The sequence below is a fragment of the Hippoglossus hippoglossus genome, chromosome 10 (assembly GCF_009819705.1).
Source record: "Hippoglossus hippoglossus isolate fHipHip1 chromosome 10, fHipHip1.pri, whole genome shotgun sequence".
Lineage (NCBI taxonomy): Eukaryota > Metazoa > Chordata > Actinopteri > Pleuronectiformes > Pleuronectidae > Hippoglossus > Hippoglossus hippoglossus.
In genome coordinates this window covers 20415049-20427350 of record NC_047160.1, presented here as the reverse complement: position 1 = coordinate 20427350, position 12302 = coordinate 20415049, and the positions used below count along the sequence as shown (strand labels likewise).

Here is a 12302-nt window from a genome sequence, read left to right as displayed (position 1 = left end):
ACACATTTACTGTTAAACTTAAGTCAATTAAAAAGCATCAGTCTCTTGCTCTCGGGCCACAGTGTGATAATGAAAGTGTCCAGTGAGATAACACATCATGTTTCTATCGCTCCAGGTTCTTTAGAAAGTCACATATGACTAGTGAAGCAGGTCTGATCGTTACACACACACACACACACACACACACGATGAATTGGGTCTGTTATCTCTCCGCAGATCAATGGGAACACTTATATAATATCCATCACCGTATCGATTGATTGGGATGTGTAGTCATGCGCCTCAACTTTCCCAGCGTCAACCCAAACCGGAGGACTACACTTCCCGGCAGCCCCCGCGGCCTCACTAGTTCCACACTGTAGTTGGGTTCACTTGAGAATCCGCTCATGATTCACTTCATTAATAAATAAACTGCTGGGTGTCATGGCGGAGTCCGCAGCGTGTCCCGTGTTCCAGCTCGGGAGATCCCGCTACGATCAGGTGAGTCTCCCCCCTTCATCACGTTTTCTGTTTTTTGGGGGTTTTGGAAGGTTTGTTCATCCTCTTCATCCTCTTCATCCTCCTCCTCTTCATCCTCTTCATCCTCCTGCTCACTCTCTGCACAAAGTTCCCTCTGATCCTCGGTTTCATAACAACACCAACTTCCAGCTGCGAGCAGCTCGGACTTTCTTCCACTTTGACAGGAAGCAGAAATAACCGCGCGTCTCATCGCAGGTCTGCTCGTTCCCCCCCCTCGTCTCGGCGCAGCTCCGCGGGTCCGTGCTCAGATCTGCAGCCTCCAGCTCTTTGTCTCCTCGTTCTGCAACTTTATCGCGAATGCACGCGTTTATTTCACTTTTACAGCTGTTGAGAGATTTTCTCACTCAAAATCTCCACGTTTCTCACAAGATTCACGCACGAGTTTCTCCACGGATCTCGTGCAAATCTCACCCCCAGCACCCCGAGGTGTCGCCCCCCCGGGATGCTGCTCCCGGCAGAGCGACTGCCTCCCCACTTCTGATCCAGATTAATGGCCCGTGTGTCCTTATCTGCAGACGGACACTTACTCCATTTTCCCTCCGCGCAAATGCATTTGCATCGGTCAGCCCTGAAAGATAATGTGACCTTCACGTCAGCTCGGGTGGTACATGGGCTGCGGTGGTCGCTCCTTTGTGCAGACAGACAGCTACAGACAGAGAGACACAGACAGAGAGACAGATACAGACAGAGAGACACAGACAGAGAGATACAGACAGAGAGACACAGACAGAGAGATACAGACAGACAGACTTGCAGGAAAATGATCTACCTGATACTGTTGCTCAGAGCAAAGTCCACATTCAGTCTGTGTAAATAAGTCACTGTATGTTATTCATCTGTAGTTTGCAGTGTGCAGGAAACATGGAAACACTGAGGAACCTTAAAGTAGTTTATCTTCAATGTGGATTCATCTTCTCGTCTGGGACAGAATTCCATTACTCAACGTGTCAGCTGGCCCCAGGCTGAGTGGCCCCCTGGGGTCAGGGACTGTTTACTGTCAAACAACAACAGCTGAGTTATGCACAGAAAGACTCAATATAACTGATCGATTTGTCGGTTGGCCAATAACAATCGACTGGTACCAGACTTTCACTGAAGCATTGGTATCAGCATTTCTGTTGCTGAGATGAGAACTTTCATTTTTCAGAATAAACGACGCAGAAAAGATGCGTCTTTACTTTCTACTTCCTGTCCGTGCCGCGATGCATTATGTGCTTTATCGTCTATTTCACACTAAATGTGACCTAAATTTACTAAATTAACATTATGCTGTATTGAAGAAGACTTGAATCTACAAATTAAGACCTTTAACTCATCAGGAAAATGTTTACTGGAGTCATGAATAAAGTGAGAAGTACACTTCTTTTTGCTGCCAGTGGAGTCGCCCTCTGCTGGTCATTTGTGAGAATACAGCTGTCAGTCACTTCCTCATTGGCTTCACTTTCTTCCGTGGTCTACGTCCATGTTTATATATAGACTACACATCTAGCTAACCAGTTGTATATATGTGGTTCTATTTGTGTTTTCTCTTATCGCTATAACCATATATAGTTTTTTTTATAGCATACATTGATCGACAAAATCATTATTGGAAATATTTTAGTCACTAATATCGGCATTGGCCCCTAAAAATCCATATTTGTCCGGCTCTAAAAATAAATGTAAAACAACAACATAAAAACACAAGGAACCTTGAAATGCAGTGTAAATATAAAACAATTACACAGATGGGAGTCTTCCTCCCATGAGGAAGGTGTTGGGGACTTTTCACATTTCTGTGCCCGTGGATGATTTCATTATCGCTGCAGATAATTTATTAACACCCTTTGTCTCGTGTGATTTACCATCGCAAAGTCACTCCGAGATCATTTTCAGGAAGTGAGTAATTCTTTCACGCTTGGTCCCCGGCTCCGTATCATCGATGCACCGCTCACACACAGGAAGTCTTTTCAACACGAGCCCTGTAAAGCTTTTTTTGTTTCTCCATCAGCAGCCGGCTCAGTTCACGTCGGGCTGATAAAGGTGCTGCAATACTTTCAGTTCTTTGCATCAAAGCAGTTCAAATTAGGCCAGTCCTTGAATCAGCATAAATCTTGCTTGGTTTGTGTCTCTCTGTGTGTCTGTGTGTGTGTCTCTCTGTGTGTGTGTCTCTCTGTGTGTGTCTGTGTGTGTTTTCTGCCGCGCTCCATCTCTGCTAGCCTTGTTGTGTACTCTCCAGGGAGCTGAAACTCATGCATAATTAAAGCCGGCTCCTCACATGGATCCTCTCTCCACCCGACTCTTACAAAACAGCACTGCAGCTCATGCGGCCTGTCAGAGGAGGAGACGTGTGATGGAGGCGGGAGAGGAACCCAGCGACGCGGCGCAGGAAGACGTGCGCCGTCTTTAGCAGAACCAGAGGTCGTTTCCAGTCATCTCAATCATCTCAAGAGATAATTAAAATAGACTCGTCCGCTCCACAGTCGTTCCACTGTGTTTTCTGCCCCTTCATAGCTGATAAATGTCTCCGAGGGAATCTGATAGAAGCTGCCATGTTTTCGCCCCATCTGTCTTGCCAAAGAGACTCTTGGCATAAACTGCCATTGGGCCTTTTCAGACTGCTGGCACACACTCTTAGTAATTGGCATGCTGGGGTAGACAGCAGAAAACAGAGAGCTCCACCGGCAGCTCTCAGCCTCACTCAGAGGAATGTGTTTGTTCGGTGTAAACTCACATTTAGTCTCAAACTGCAGATTCTGCTCTCACTCTTCAGCTTTATTTTGTTCCCTTGTGCAGTTACGGCAACATTCATCTTTATACTTTTAATTGGTTGTTTTTTTTTCCTCTAATATTTCATTTCTGAGCATTTAACACTCCAGTTTTCTTATATTGGGATTTGACAGTATCCATTTATTAATTATTTCACAAACATATCAATGTTTTTTTGTGCGAAAGTTCAGTCTTGACCTTCGGGAGCAACGAACCCTGAAGAGGCTCAACTCAAATGTCCTGATACACGTTATTTTAAGCTCTCAGCTTTGGCTCAAGGATTCACTGTCCTGCATGGGAACTTAAACCCAAAGGAATACTCTGTCATTTTGAGAAATCCACTTATTTGCAGGACGGCACTTTCAGCGTGTAGTTGGCATCTTCTCCCCGTGTCTGAGTGGCTGAATCCTGCAGTCCAGAGACATGCAGAATGGGGTTAGGTTAATTAGAGACTGTGATTTGACCGTATGTGAGGGTGAGTTGGTTTAGCAACCCGTCCAAAGTGAACCCTGAAAGTCTCTGCGGAGTTGAAACAGTAAATGACAGTGGGCCTGAGCTTTACAGACTCTGGGAGGTGGATTTTCCTTTTGTCGTTGAGGCTCGAGCTATTTAAACTTGAGTCCAGTCTTTAGCATCAAGCCAAGTGAGAACCACTGTGACGTGACCCGGTGGTTTGTGAGCTGCTGTTTGTCAAGTGTGATCTTTTGAAAGCAGAAGTAACCATATATGGGAAAGCAGGGCTGAAACTGACTGAGGCCACACCCACATACACCTGCGACCTGCACCTATTGGACGGTACCAGCTGTCAATCACACAGTATCCACGCCTCTAAACATACAGTGCCTTCTTTGTCTGTTTGCCTCTAACTGGGACAAGAATGGAGTCACCCTCTGCTGGTCATTTCCGAGAATACAGGTTTCAGGCACTTCCATATTGGATTCACATGGTTTACATGCACTTTTATACCAAGTCTATGCATTAAGCCAATCAGCTGCTGTCCATAGCTACATATGTACCATACACACATTAAAGTGGGATCATCGAATGAAACTCTCTGTAAAAAAAGCTAATTTGGAAAAATAATTTGTCAACACTGACAAGATGGGAACAATACTGACTCTAAGCTCCACTTACTAATGATTCAGTGCTTTCAGCTGCATTTCATGGTCTTCATCCTGTGAACAAGTGAGAGAGCAATAATTAATTGTGCCGCAGGGGAAACTTAATGAATCATAGCTGACAGATGGTGTCCAGGGCCGTGCAGCACAGCACTGTGGTCGTGGGGTGGCCGCGGGAACTCGAGTATTTCAACGACCTTTTTAGAACTTCATATTTCATTGTTTTCAAGAATGAGTGTGACTTTGAATGTGTAAATTTTAGGACATAAAGAATGAAATGAAACAGGATTTTTGTTTGCAGAATTATTTAAAACAGAATTTAAATCATGTCAGAGGCAGCTGAAATAAAACCGAGCAGTTAAATTAATCAATATAATGAGATTTATTCGTTCTACAGTGTATCTGAAATCCTGGCTGTGGCCGTGTGGATGTGAAACAATGAACTGTAATTGCATGTGATTCTATAAGAACACAGATGACCTCATAGGTTCAGTTTCACAGCGGCTGTGGGACCCAGATAAAACCAGGTTCTGCAGCAGTGAGCAGCAATAAATCAGCTCACAGGACTTGTGGGAGAAATATTCATTAAAGGAGGGAGGGTGGTCTGCTGACACTAAGGGTTTGACTTTGTCTCTTCCAGGGTTCCTTCCTCGGTCGTCTGAGACACGTCGTGGACATCATTGACCCCAGCACCCTGTTTGTGTCCGAGGTAAACTCTCCTGTAAACCTGGGATTATGTTGCTGATGCACATTATGCAACTTAAAATCAATCATTTTAGTAATGTTTTAAGCAAATATTCAAAGAGTTTCCTGATTCCAGCCTCTCATAACTTTCTCTTTCTTGCTTTAATTAGTCTTTTATTTAATATCTTTTGATTTTGACACACTGTTGTGACAAAACTTTGCATTTAAGAAAAAAACATACTGAGCTTGATTTTCAGTGTTTTTTGACATTGTAAAACCCAAACAATTAAATGATAACTTAGCATCAGTATTTGTCAGATTAATAGATATATTGATAATGTAAATAACTGTGAGAACTTTGGCTTCTTATGTTAGAGCAAAAAGTGGTTTGTTGATTAAAAACATTTTATTTCTAAAAGTAATTTTTTATTCCTTCAATGTGTGTTTGTCTTTGTTTTAATACGTCTTACAGTCACGTCATTGATTTATTAATTATTCATGTGAACTGTCTGTGTACATACTGTGCTTTTTATATCTGTGTCTATATGTTATTGTTTTGTACCATCAACCTGCAGATGAAGCCTGCCAGGCTTAATCTAGCAAATTTACATGTTGGATGAAAGTATGCTTGTTATTTGAATTACATTGTCCCTTTTAAATAAATAAATATAAAGTTAAATTCCAAAGATGTATTAAAACTACTTTGTAACATTCAAATTTCATACATTCTGAGTATAATAAGTCCCATTTTGTCCTTTTCTGTTGTTCGTAGAAACGACTGAAGGAATGCATGAAACTCCTGGATGACTATAAATGCGGCAGTCTTCCACCTGGAGTGTCCGATCTTCAGGTGAGTGTTGCAGTTTGATAAATCTGCTCTTGAAGGAAATTTTGATTTGATACAACTGAAAGGAAAGAAAAGTCTGTGTGATGGAAAAGTGGAAATGTTTAACTGTAGTTTTCCTTTGTTTCTTCCTCTTGGACCCGTGCAGCTTTGGGAGGCCCAGAAGATCAAACAGGTAAGTGACCGACGAGTCGTAAGTGAGCCCAGGTTAACTGCACCCCCATACATTCAAGCCTCTGGGCTCCTGGCAGCATGAGGATGATGCCATGCTCTCTGCACGCAGGCCATCATTCATCCTGACACAGGGGAGAAGATCTTCATGCCATTTCGAATGTCAGGTACGACCTCAGATGAAGATCTTTGCTCAAGTTGTTCAAGTTGCCTCATTGAGTCATGTTTTTTTTACACGGAGAATCATGTCTTCACTGTGCAGGTTATGTACCATTCGGAACACCAATTGTAAGTCCCTCGTGAAAAAACACATCGCACATTTTGATCATGCATTTCATGGAAGTGAACTTGGCTTTGCAGACGTCCATTCTCACGCTCATGTTTTGGGGACAGATGAAATGAGACTGGACTTATTTTCTCCAGAAATAAGCTCTTATTCCCTGGTTTCATCTAGGTCATTGGCCTCCTTCTCCCAAATCAGACTGTGGTGTCTACCATTATATGGCAGGTACTGTAAATAACATACATACTGTAAAACCATTGCTTTCAGCAAATTGTACGTTTATGAAAGTACTGTAAACAGCTTTTTGGCGATTGGCTACAAATCTATCTACCTACCTTCCTTTCTATCTATCTATCTATCTATCTATCTATCTATCTATCTATCTATCTATCTATCTATCTACCTACCTACCTACCTACCTACCTACCTATCTATCTATCTACCTACCTACCTACCTACCTACCTCCCTACCTCCATATCAATCTCTCTCTCCATTCTCCTCTGTCATACCTACATTCTTTTAACCCCCATCCCTCCTTATGTCCTTCCTTCTTTCCCACAGTGGCTAAACCAGAGTCACAATGCTTGTGTGAACTACGCCAACCGCAACGCCACAAAGGTAAGAACTACCCCCCCCCCCCTCCGGACTGCTAGGAACCTTGGTGTGACACTCGACAGTCTACTCTCCCTGCCCACATTACTGCAACAACACGTTCCTGTAGATACATGCTGCACAACATCAGGAGAATACGTCCCCTTCTCACTCAGAAGGCGGCCTTAGTCTGAGCGTAAACAATGTGTCAAACTATATTTTATGTTAATTTACTTTTGAAGGTCTTCTGCACAATTTAAGTTACCAACCTCCAGTAGTAGCGGTAAAAAGCTGCAACACAGTATTTTCTTTTGTCCCTCTTCAGCCTACACCAACATCCAAGTTTCTTCAAGGCTATGCAGGAGCTGTGACGAGTGCCGTCTCCATTGCAGTGAGTTTTCTTTCATGGTAGAGACATGCTTTATGTTTTTCATCAACATCGATGTATTTATTCTCTTTCTTCAAGCTAAACTAAACCTTTCAATGCAAATTACATAAGTTATTGTTATTGTTTGTTAGTTTTTTAATAATATTTTTAGGAGACATCCCTAATGTCTGAGGTCTTAGATGTTTCTTTTTGTTTATGTACATTAATTTGTTGTATTTAAGTTGATTTTGTATTTTATAGGTGGGGCTGAATGTGCTGATTCAGAAAGCCAACAAGCTGAGTCCTGCCACCAGAATGATCATACAGAGACTTGTCCCATTCCCAGCTGTTGGTAGGTGTTCCCTGTGTGGAATAGTGCACCAATTATAATTTATGTTACTGAAGTTTTATAGGGTTTTACCTCAGTAAACTGTTCAATAACACAACAGTACTTCAAGGTCGCAGTATTACAAGTTTTGTGATGTCTTTATAAGAAATTCCTCTGATCTGTGACGTTATTTATTTATTGTTTCAACATCTGCTCAGATTTTGTGGAGCTGTATTTAAAAACGATATGAATAAATTCTATCTCCTCAGCGAGTGCCAACATCTGTAATGTGGGTCTGATGCGACACAATGAGCTGTCTGAAGGCATCGCTGTGCTGGACAACAATGGGAACGTGGTGGGATCCTCCAAAATCGCTGCGAGACACGTGAGGGGCTTTTTAACGTACTCTGTGTACATGATATATGTTTGTCGTCTTGAAAATGTGATGGTGGCTGACAATAGTGAAAGTGCATCATTTCCTTCTCGGCTCCTGTAGTTCAGCTGCCATCTGATCTCAGGAGAAGGAAATCCAACTCGCTGCAGTATTTGAAATGAAGCGTGTGCACAATGTTCTCGTCTTTTCCCCCAGGCGATCACGGAGACAGCCTTCACACGTGTGGTTCTCCCGATGCCGATCTTCGTCCTGCCGCCCATCATCATGTCCTACGTAGAGAGGTTTGCGCAGAAATATATTATTGGCTTTTTTTTAACTAACTTAGATTGAAATGAATATTTTCCCAATATTCGATCACTTTCCACAATCTTAAATTCCCAAAACCCAATGTAACACCTTTGAATGTAATACGAAATACGATAATTTTAATCTTCAACATTTCCCATCCTGAAACGCTGCTCCTAAGAGAGAGCTTCACTTTCTTGTTCTTTCCTGTCAACTGTGTCAGAGAATTTACTTTGATTTGATCTATGCTTATTATTAATTGTGGATCTTGATGATTTTATATCCTATAGAAATGACACAGTAGCCAAATCCAACCAGGACAGAAACTATAATACTGGATTAGTTTACGTTAAATAATAAGTAAATATTTGTGTGTACTCAGAAAAGTGATTTCCTCCAACATTCATTCATTCAGTCGCACATGTAGGAGAATGTAAATTAAAATGTAACAGCGTATATATCTGTTTTAAGAGTTTCTTTTTCTATTGTGCTATGAAACAAAAGAAGATCTCTGCAGTCTGACTCACAAACCCTCAGTAGGAACTTTCACTCAGACAGAAATATCTCCCGCCCACTAATTGTGTGAAATGGCTCCCCGGAATCTGCCCGTGATGCTTTTCTCCGGATCTAAAAATAACGATCGATCGGCACAGGCTCACGTTTCCTCTTTTATCGCCGTCTTGACTCGTGCAGGCTCCGATTCCTGCAGAGCAACCGCAGACTGTTGCTGCCCATCCACGGTGCCGTGTGCCTGGTTATCTTCGGCCTCTCCCTGCCCGTGGCCATCAGCCTGTTCCCGCAGATGTCTCAGGTACAGTGTGCGCTGTCAGACGACCTTCCTCTGGTGCTCATTCCAAGGCCAGATGGGTTGAGGGGAGCAGCTGGGAAAAATTCTAATTACATATGCATCCCTTCACATGCACAGCCTACATACTTACCTTTTATTCCAGCTGTCTCCTCCCCCGTCTAATTACAAGTCACATTGATTTCAGGGTTTAAAGACAAGAGATTGTGGAGCTAAATCTAGTTTTTTCTTTTTCGCTTTTCCTGCAGATTGAGGTGTCTCGCCTTGAGCCAGAGATTGCCATGGCAACAGATTGCAAGGTGGTGACCTACAACAAGGGTTTATGATGAAGAGGAGAAGAGGAGAAGTGGAGAGGAGAGAAGAGAGAAGAGAAGAGAAGAGAAGAGAGGAGAGGAGAGGAGAGGAGAGGAGAGGAGAGGAGAGGAGAGGAGAAGAGAAGAGAAGAGGAGAAGAGGAGAAGAGGAGAGTTGAAATGAGGGCGAACCCACTGTAGGGTTCCTCCTGTTGTCGGGTTTGGGAACTAAATCTGCTGCAGAATCATAGCAGCAGATCATCGTGTACTAACCCAGGGTTTCTTAACCTTTTTATTCCACGTGATCCTAGTCGTGGTTTCTTCCGAGTTTGAAAATGGGACAATTTTCTTTTTCGTCCTCGCTGTTTTCAACAACATAGAAGCAGCTCTGTATATAGAAATGATTATATATTTACTGTAAAATTACTTTTTAGCATTAATAAAACTATTTTAATATATACTTTAAAAATAAAATGCAGTTTGAGCCTGCAGCCCTGTCCACTTTGTAGCCGTGGAAGAAAGCTATAAACAGAACACTCACAAAAGTCACTCTGGTTTTGGTCTCCACCACCTTCTCAGAGAAATCTTTAGCTGCGTTCACCAGGTAGTTTTCTCTCATTTTCTCCTGAGCAGGCAGAGACTTTATCACAGACTTTTCTCTCAAAACAACTGCAGCCAAGAACAGATGAATCTGAGCCAAAACAGCAAAGTAGTGCGAGTCGAAAAAGGCCATAAAGCTCCGAACAGCTGAGATGAACAGCACAGACTCTGTTCACGTACAAGTAAACATGTGACCCATTGTTAATATAAGAATATTGATTTTTAGCAGATATGCTGCAGGCAACACGTACATGTACATATCAAAAAAACGTTTGACTGTAATAATCAGGACTGGACTCTGTTCACTCCGGCCTGAAGAGGCTGTGTTGTCAATAGGCAAAGTGTGTGGCAATAAACAGGAGCTCGTCCACAGGTCAGCCACTGAAAGTCAATAAGCTAACAATGGGTTTGTCTTTATCTCTGAATCAGTGTTTTATAACCTTTCTACAATGTGGTCCATAAAAATGAAAGTATGTCGATGTGTAACCCTTTTTCTCCTGGTGCATATCTTGTGATCAGTTCAGAAATAGACAGATTTTTCTTCTGGTAAACTTGATAAATTTTTTGTTTTGAGTGCAGCAGAGGTAAAATATTCTTAAATTGTATGATCCCTTGCAGGTGTCTTGACTGTCAAGTCATAGAAAAATAGGAACTGATCTGCGGCACCTTACTTTTTGTTTGGTCCATGTCCGATCTGCTGAAGTGGAGCAAGCATGGGTTAGACTGCAGCCACAAGGGGGCGATCCAGATGTTTTGGCTTCACTTTGACCAATAGTGGATGTTCTTGGCTGATAATGATAAGAATTTATTAGCCAACTTTAATATTTACCCACATTAAGTATTTGTCTTTAAGGTCCTTAAAATGTGATACTACTGAATTGAGGCCAAGGCTTGTTTAAGTTGAACAATGTACGGTTATAAAAGAAACAATTTATCTTTGACCATCCTGTACGGAAAATTCTTCTTATTTCTTCTGACTCTCAGGCGTCAAAATACACTGATACATCTGCAATAAGCTGATACAGACGATGTATGTGTTGTATTAGTATGATGGAGATGTGGAGCTTTGAGTTGAAGCTTCCTTCCAAGTAAATATTTCTTAATATGTTGATTGGAGAAACTCACTGTGGTGCTGATTAACTTTGTATGTACAGTATATACATACACATATATGAATGCGAGAATGAAAAACGAATTGATCCCTATGGAAGGATATTAATGTGAAGCCTCTGTCAGTAGCTCTGTGTGAGGGCATGTGGAGACTGGACTGTAGATGTACATTAATATAAGTGACTTTATATATAATGTTGCAGATTTTAACCTGAATAATGTGACACAACATTCAGCTCCTCACTGTCTTTACAATGTTTTTCTCTCAGTAGCCAAATACTGTATATGCACTTGTATGAGGGCATTTGACTCCACGACTCGTTAAACCTCTGCTGTATTCCTACTGAATGACTTCTTTTGTATTTTAAAAGTATAACCTACAGTATATATTATACTCCTGATGAACTAGTATTTTTAATTATTTGTATAGTACTTTTGCTGCTACTACAAGTTTATTAAGTGTTTGCTAGTCAAACAATGTGAAACTCTTATCAATAATATTTAAAAAGTATATAATAAATACTCTTTCTCTCCATTCACCTTCTTTTGTGAGGACTTTGTTTCTTGAGTTGTTAGAAGATGTTTTTCCGCTGCACCATATTATTTAGTGTTTCTATAATTTGCATTAGTTTGTATTCACGTGTTAAACTGGTGCTCAGTTAGTTGTCACATCTTATTCATTACTTAAAAACACGTTCATGTTTTTTTTACCTTGGAATAATGTCTCTGAGGTTCAGAAAGTTGTAACTTGGATTTTTACTATTTTCTTAACTTTCATTGATAGCACAATTTAAGATGAGACAAGACAAGATAAAATAAAATAAGACAAGATATTGATTTATTAGTCTCAATTTGGGGACATTTGCTGTATTACAGCAAAGGGAAAGTAGAAAAAAGAAACATCAGTATAAAAGTAAAAGATAATTTAACATGCCACAAATATATAAACATAATAATATATACAAATATAAATAAAATACATTTAGATATATAGATATATACAGTGTAAACAGGATTGCCTATATAGTATTCAGTTAATCAAGGTAAAAGACATATTGTTATTTGCAGCCTCACTGTGTTTTTAGCTGCAGGCTGTGACCAGTGAAGGGAAACAGGTTTATTAGTTAGTGTGAATGTGATTAGAACTGATGAATCCACAGTT

The 12302-nt window shown here is 41.1% G+C and overlaps 1 protein-coding gene across 3 annotated transcripts; it reads left to right on the top strand.

Moving 5' to 3' along the window:
• Positions 1–197: 197 nt before the first annotated feature.
• sfxn5b (sideroflexin 5b) lies at positions 198–11679 on the top strand. 3 transcript variants are annotated; one of them, XM_034598859.1, is made up of 15 exons: positions 388–480; positions 5026–5094; positions 5842–5919; positions 6062–6088; positions 6197–6251; positions 6347–6372; positions 6539–6592; positions 6930–6986; positions 7285–7350; positions 7588–7678; positions 7924–8039; positions 8244–8329; positions 9027–9144; positions 9387–9471; positions 9552–11679. In XM_034598859.1, the coding sequence occupies exons 1-14, from the start codon at positions 424–426 to the stop codon at positions 9462–9464; spliced, it is 978 nt and encodes a 325-aa protein (XP_034454750.1). In that variant the 5' UTR covers positions 388–423; the 3' UTR covers positions 9465–9471; positions 9552–11679. The 3 variants fall into 3 exon arrangements, with proteins under 3 accessions (XP_034454752.1, XP_034454751.1, XP_034454750.1); XM_034598860.1 differs by having other exon boundaries at positions 219–480; positions 9387–11677; XM_034598861.1 differs by lacking the exons at positions 8244–8329; positions 9027–9144; positions 9387–9471; positions 9552–11679 and adding an exon at positions 8125–8165 and having other exon boundaries at positions 198–480; positions 7924–8061.
• The last annotated feature ends 623 nt before the right edge of the window (positions 11680–12302 follow it).

Bases quoted from the DNA above. Each gene is read 5' to 3' on its own strand.
- sfxn5b (XM_034598859.1), top strand. From the start codon at position 424: ATGGCGGAGTCCGCAGCGTGTCCCGTGTTCCAGCTCGGGAGATCCCGC. The intron at 6,089-6,196 runs GTAAGTGACCGA...CTCTGCACGCAG, and splicing joins AGGCCCAGAAGATCAAACAG to GCCATCATTCATCCTGACAC. The intron at 6,252-6,346 runs GTACGACCTCAG...TTCACTGTGCAG, and splicing joins CATGCCATTTCGAATGTCAG to GTTATGTACCATTCGGAACA.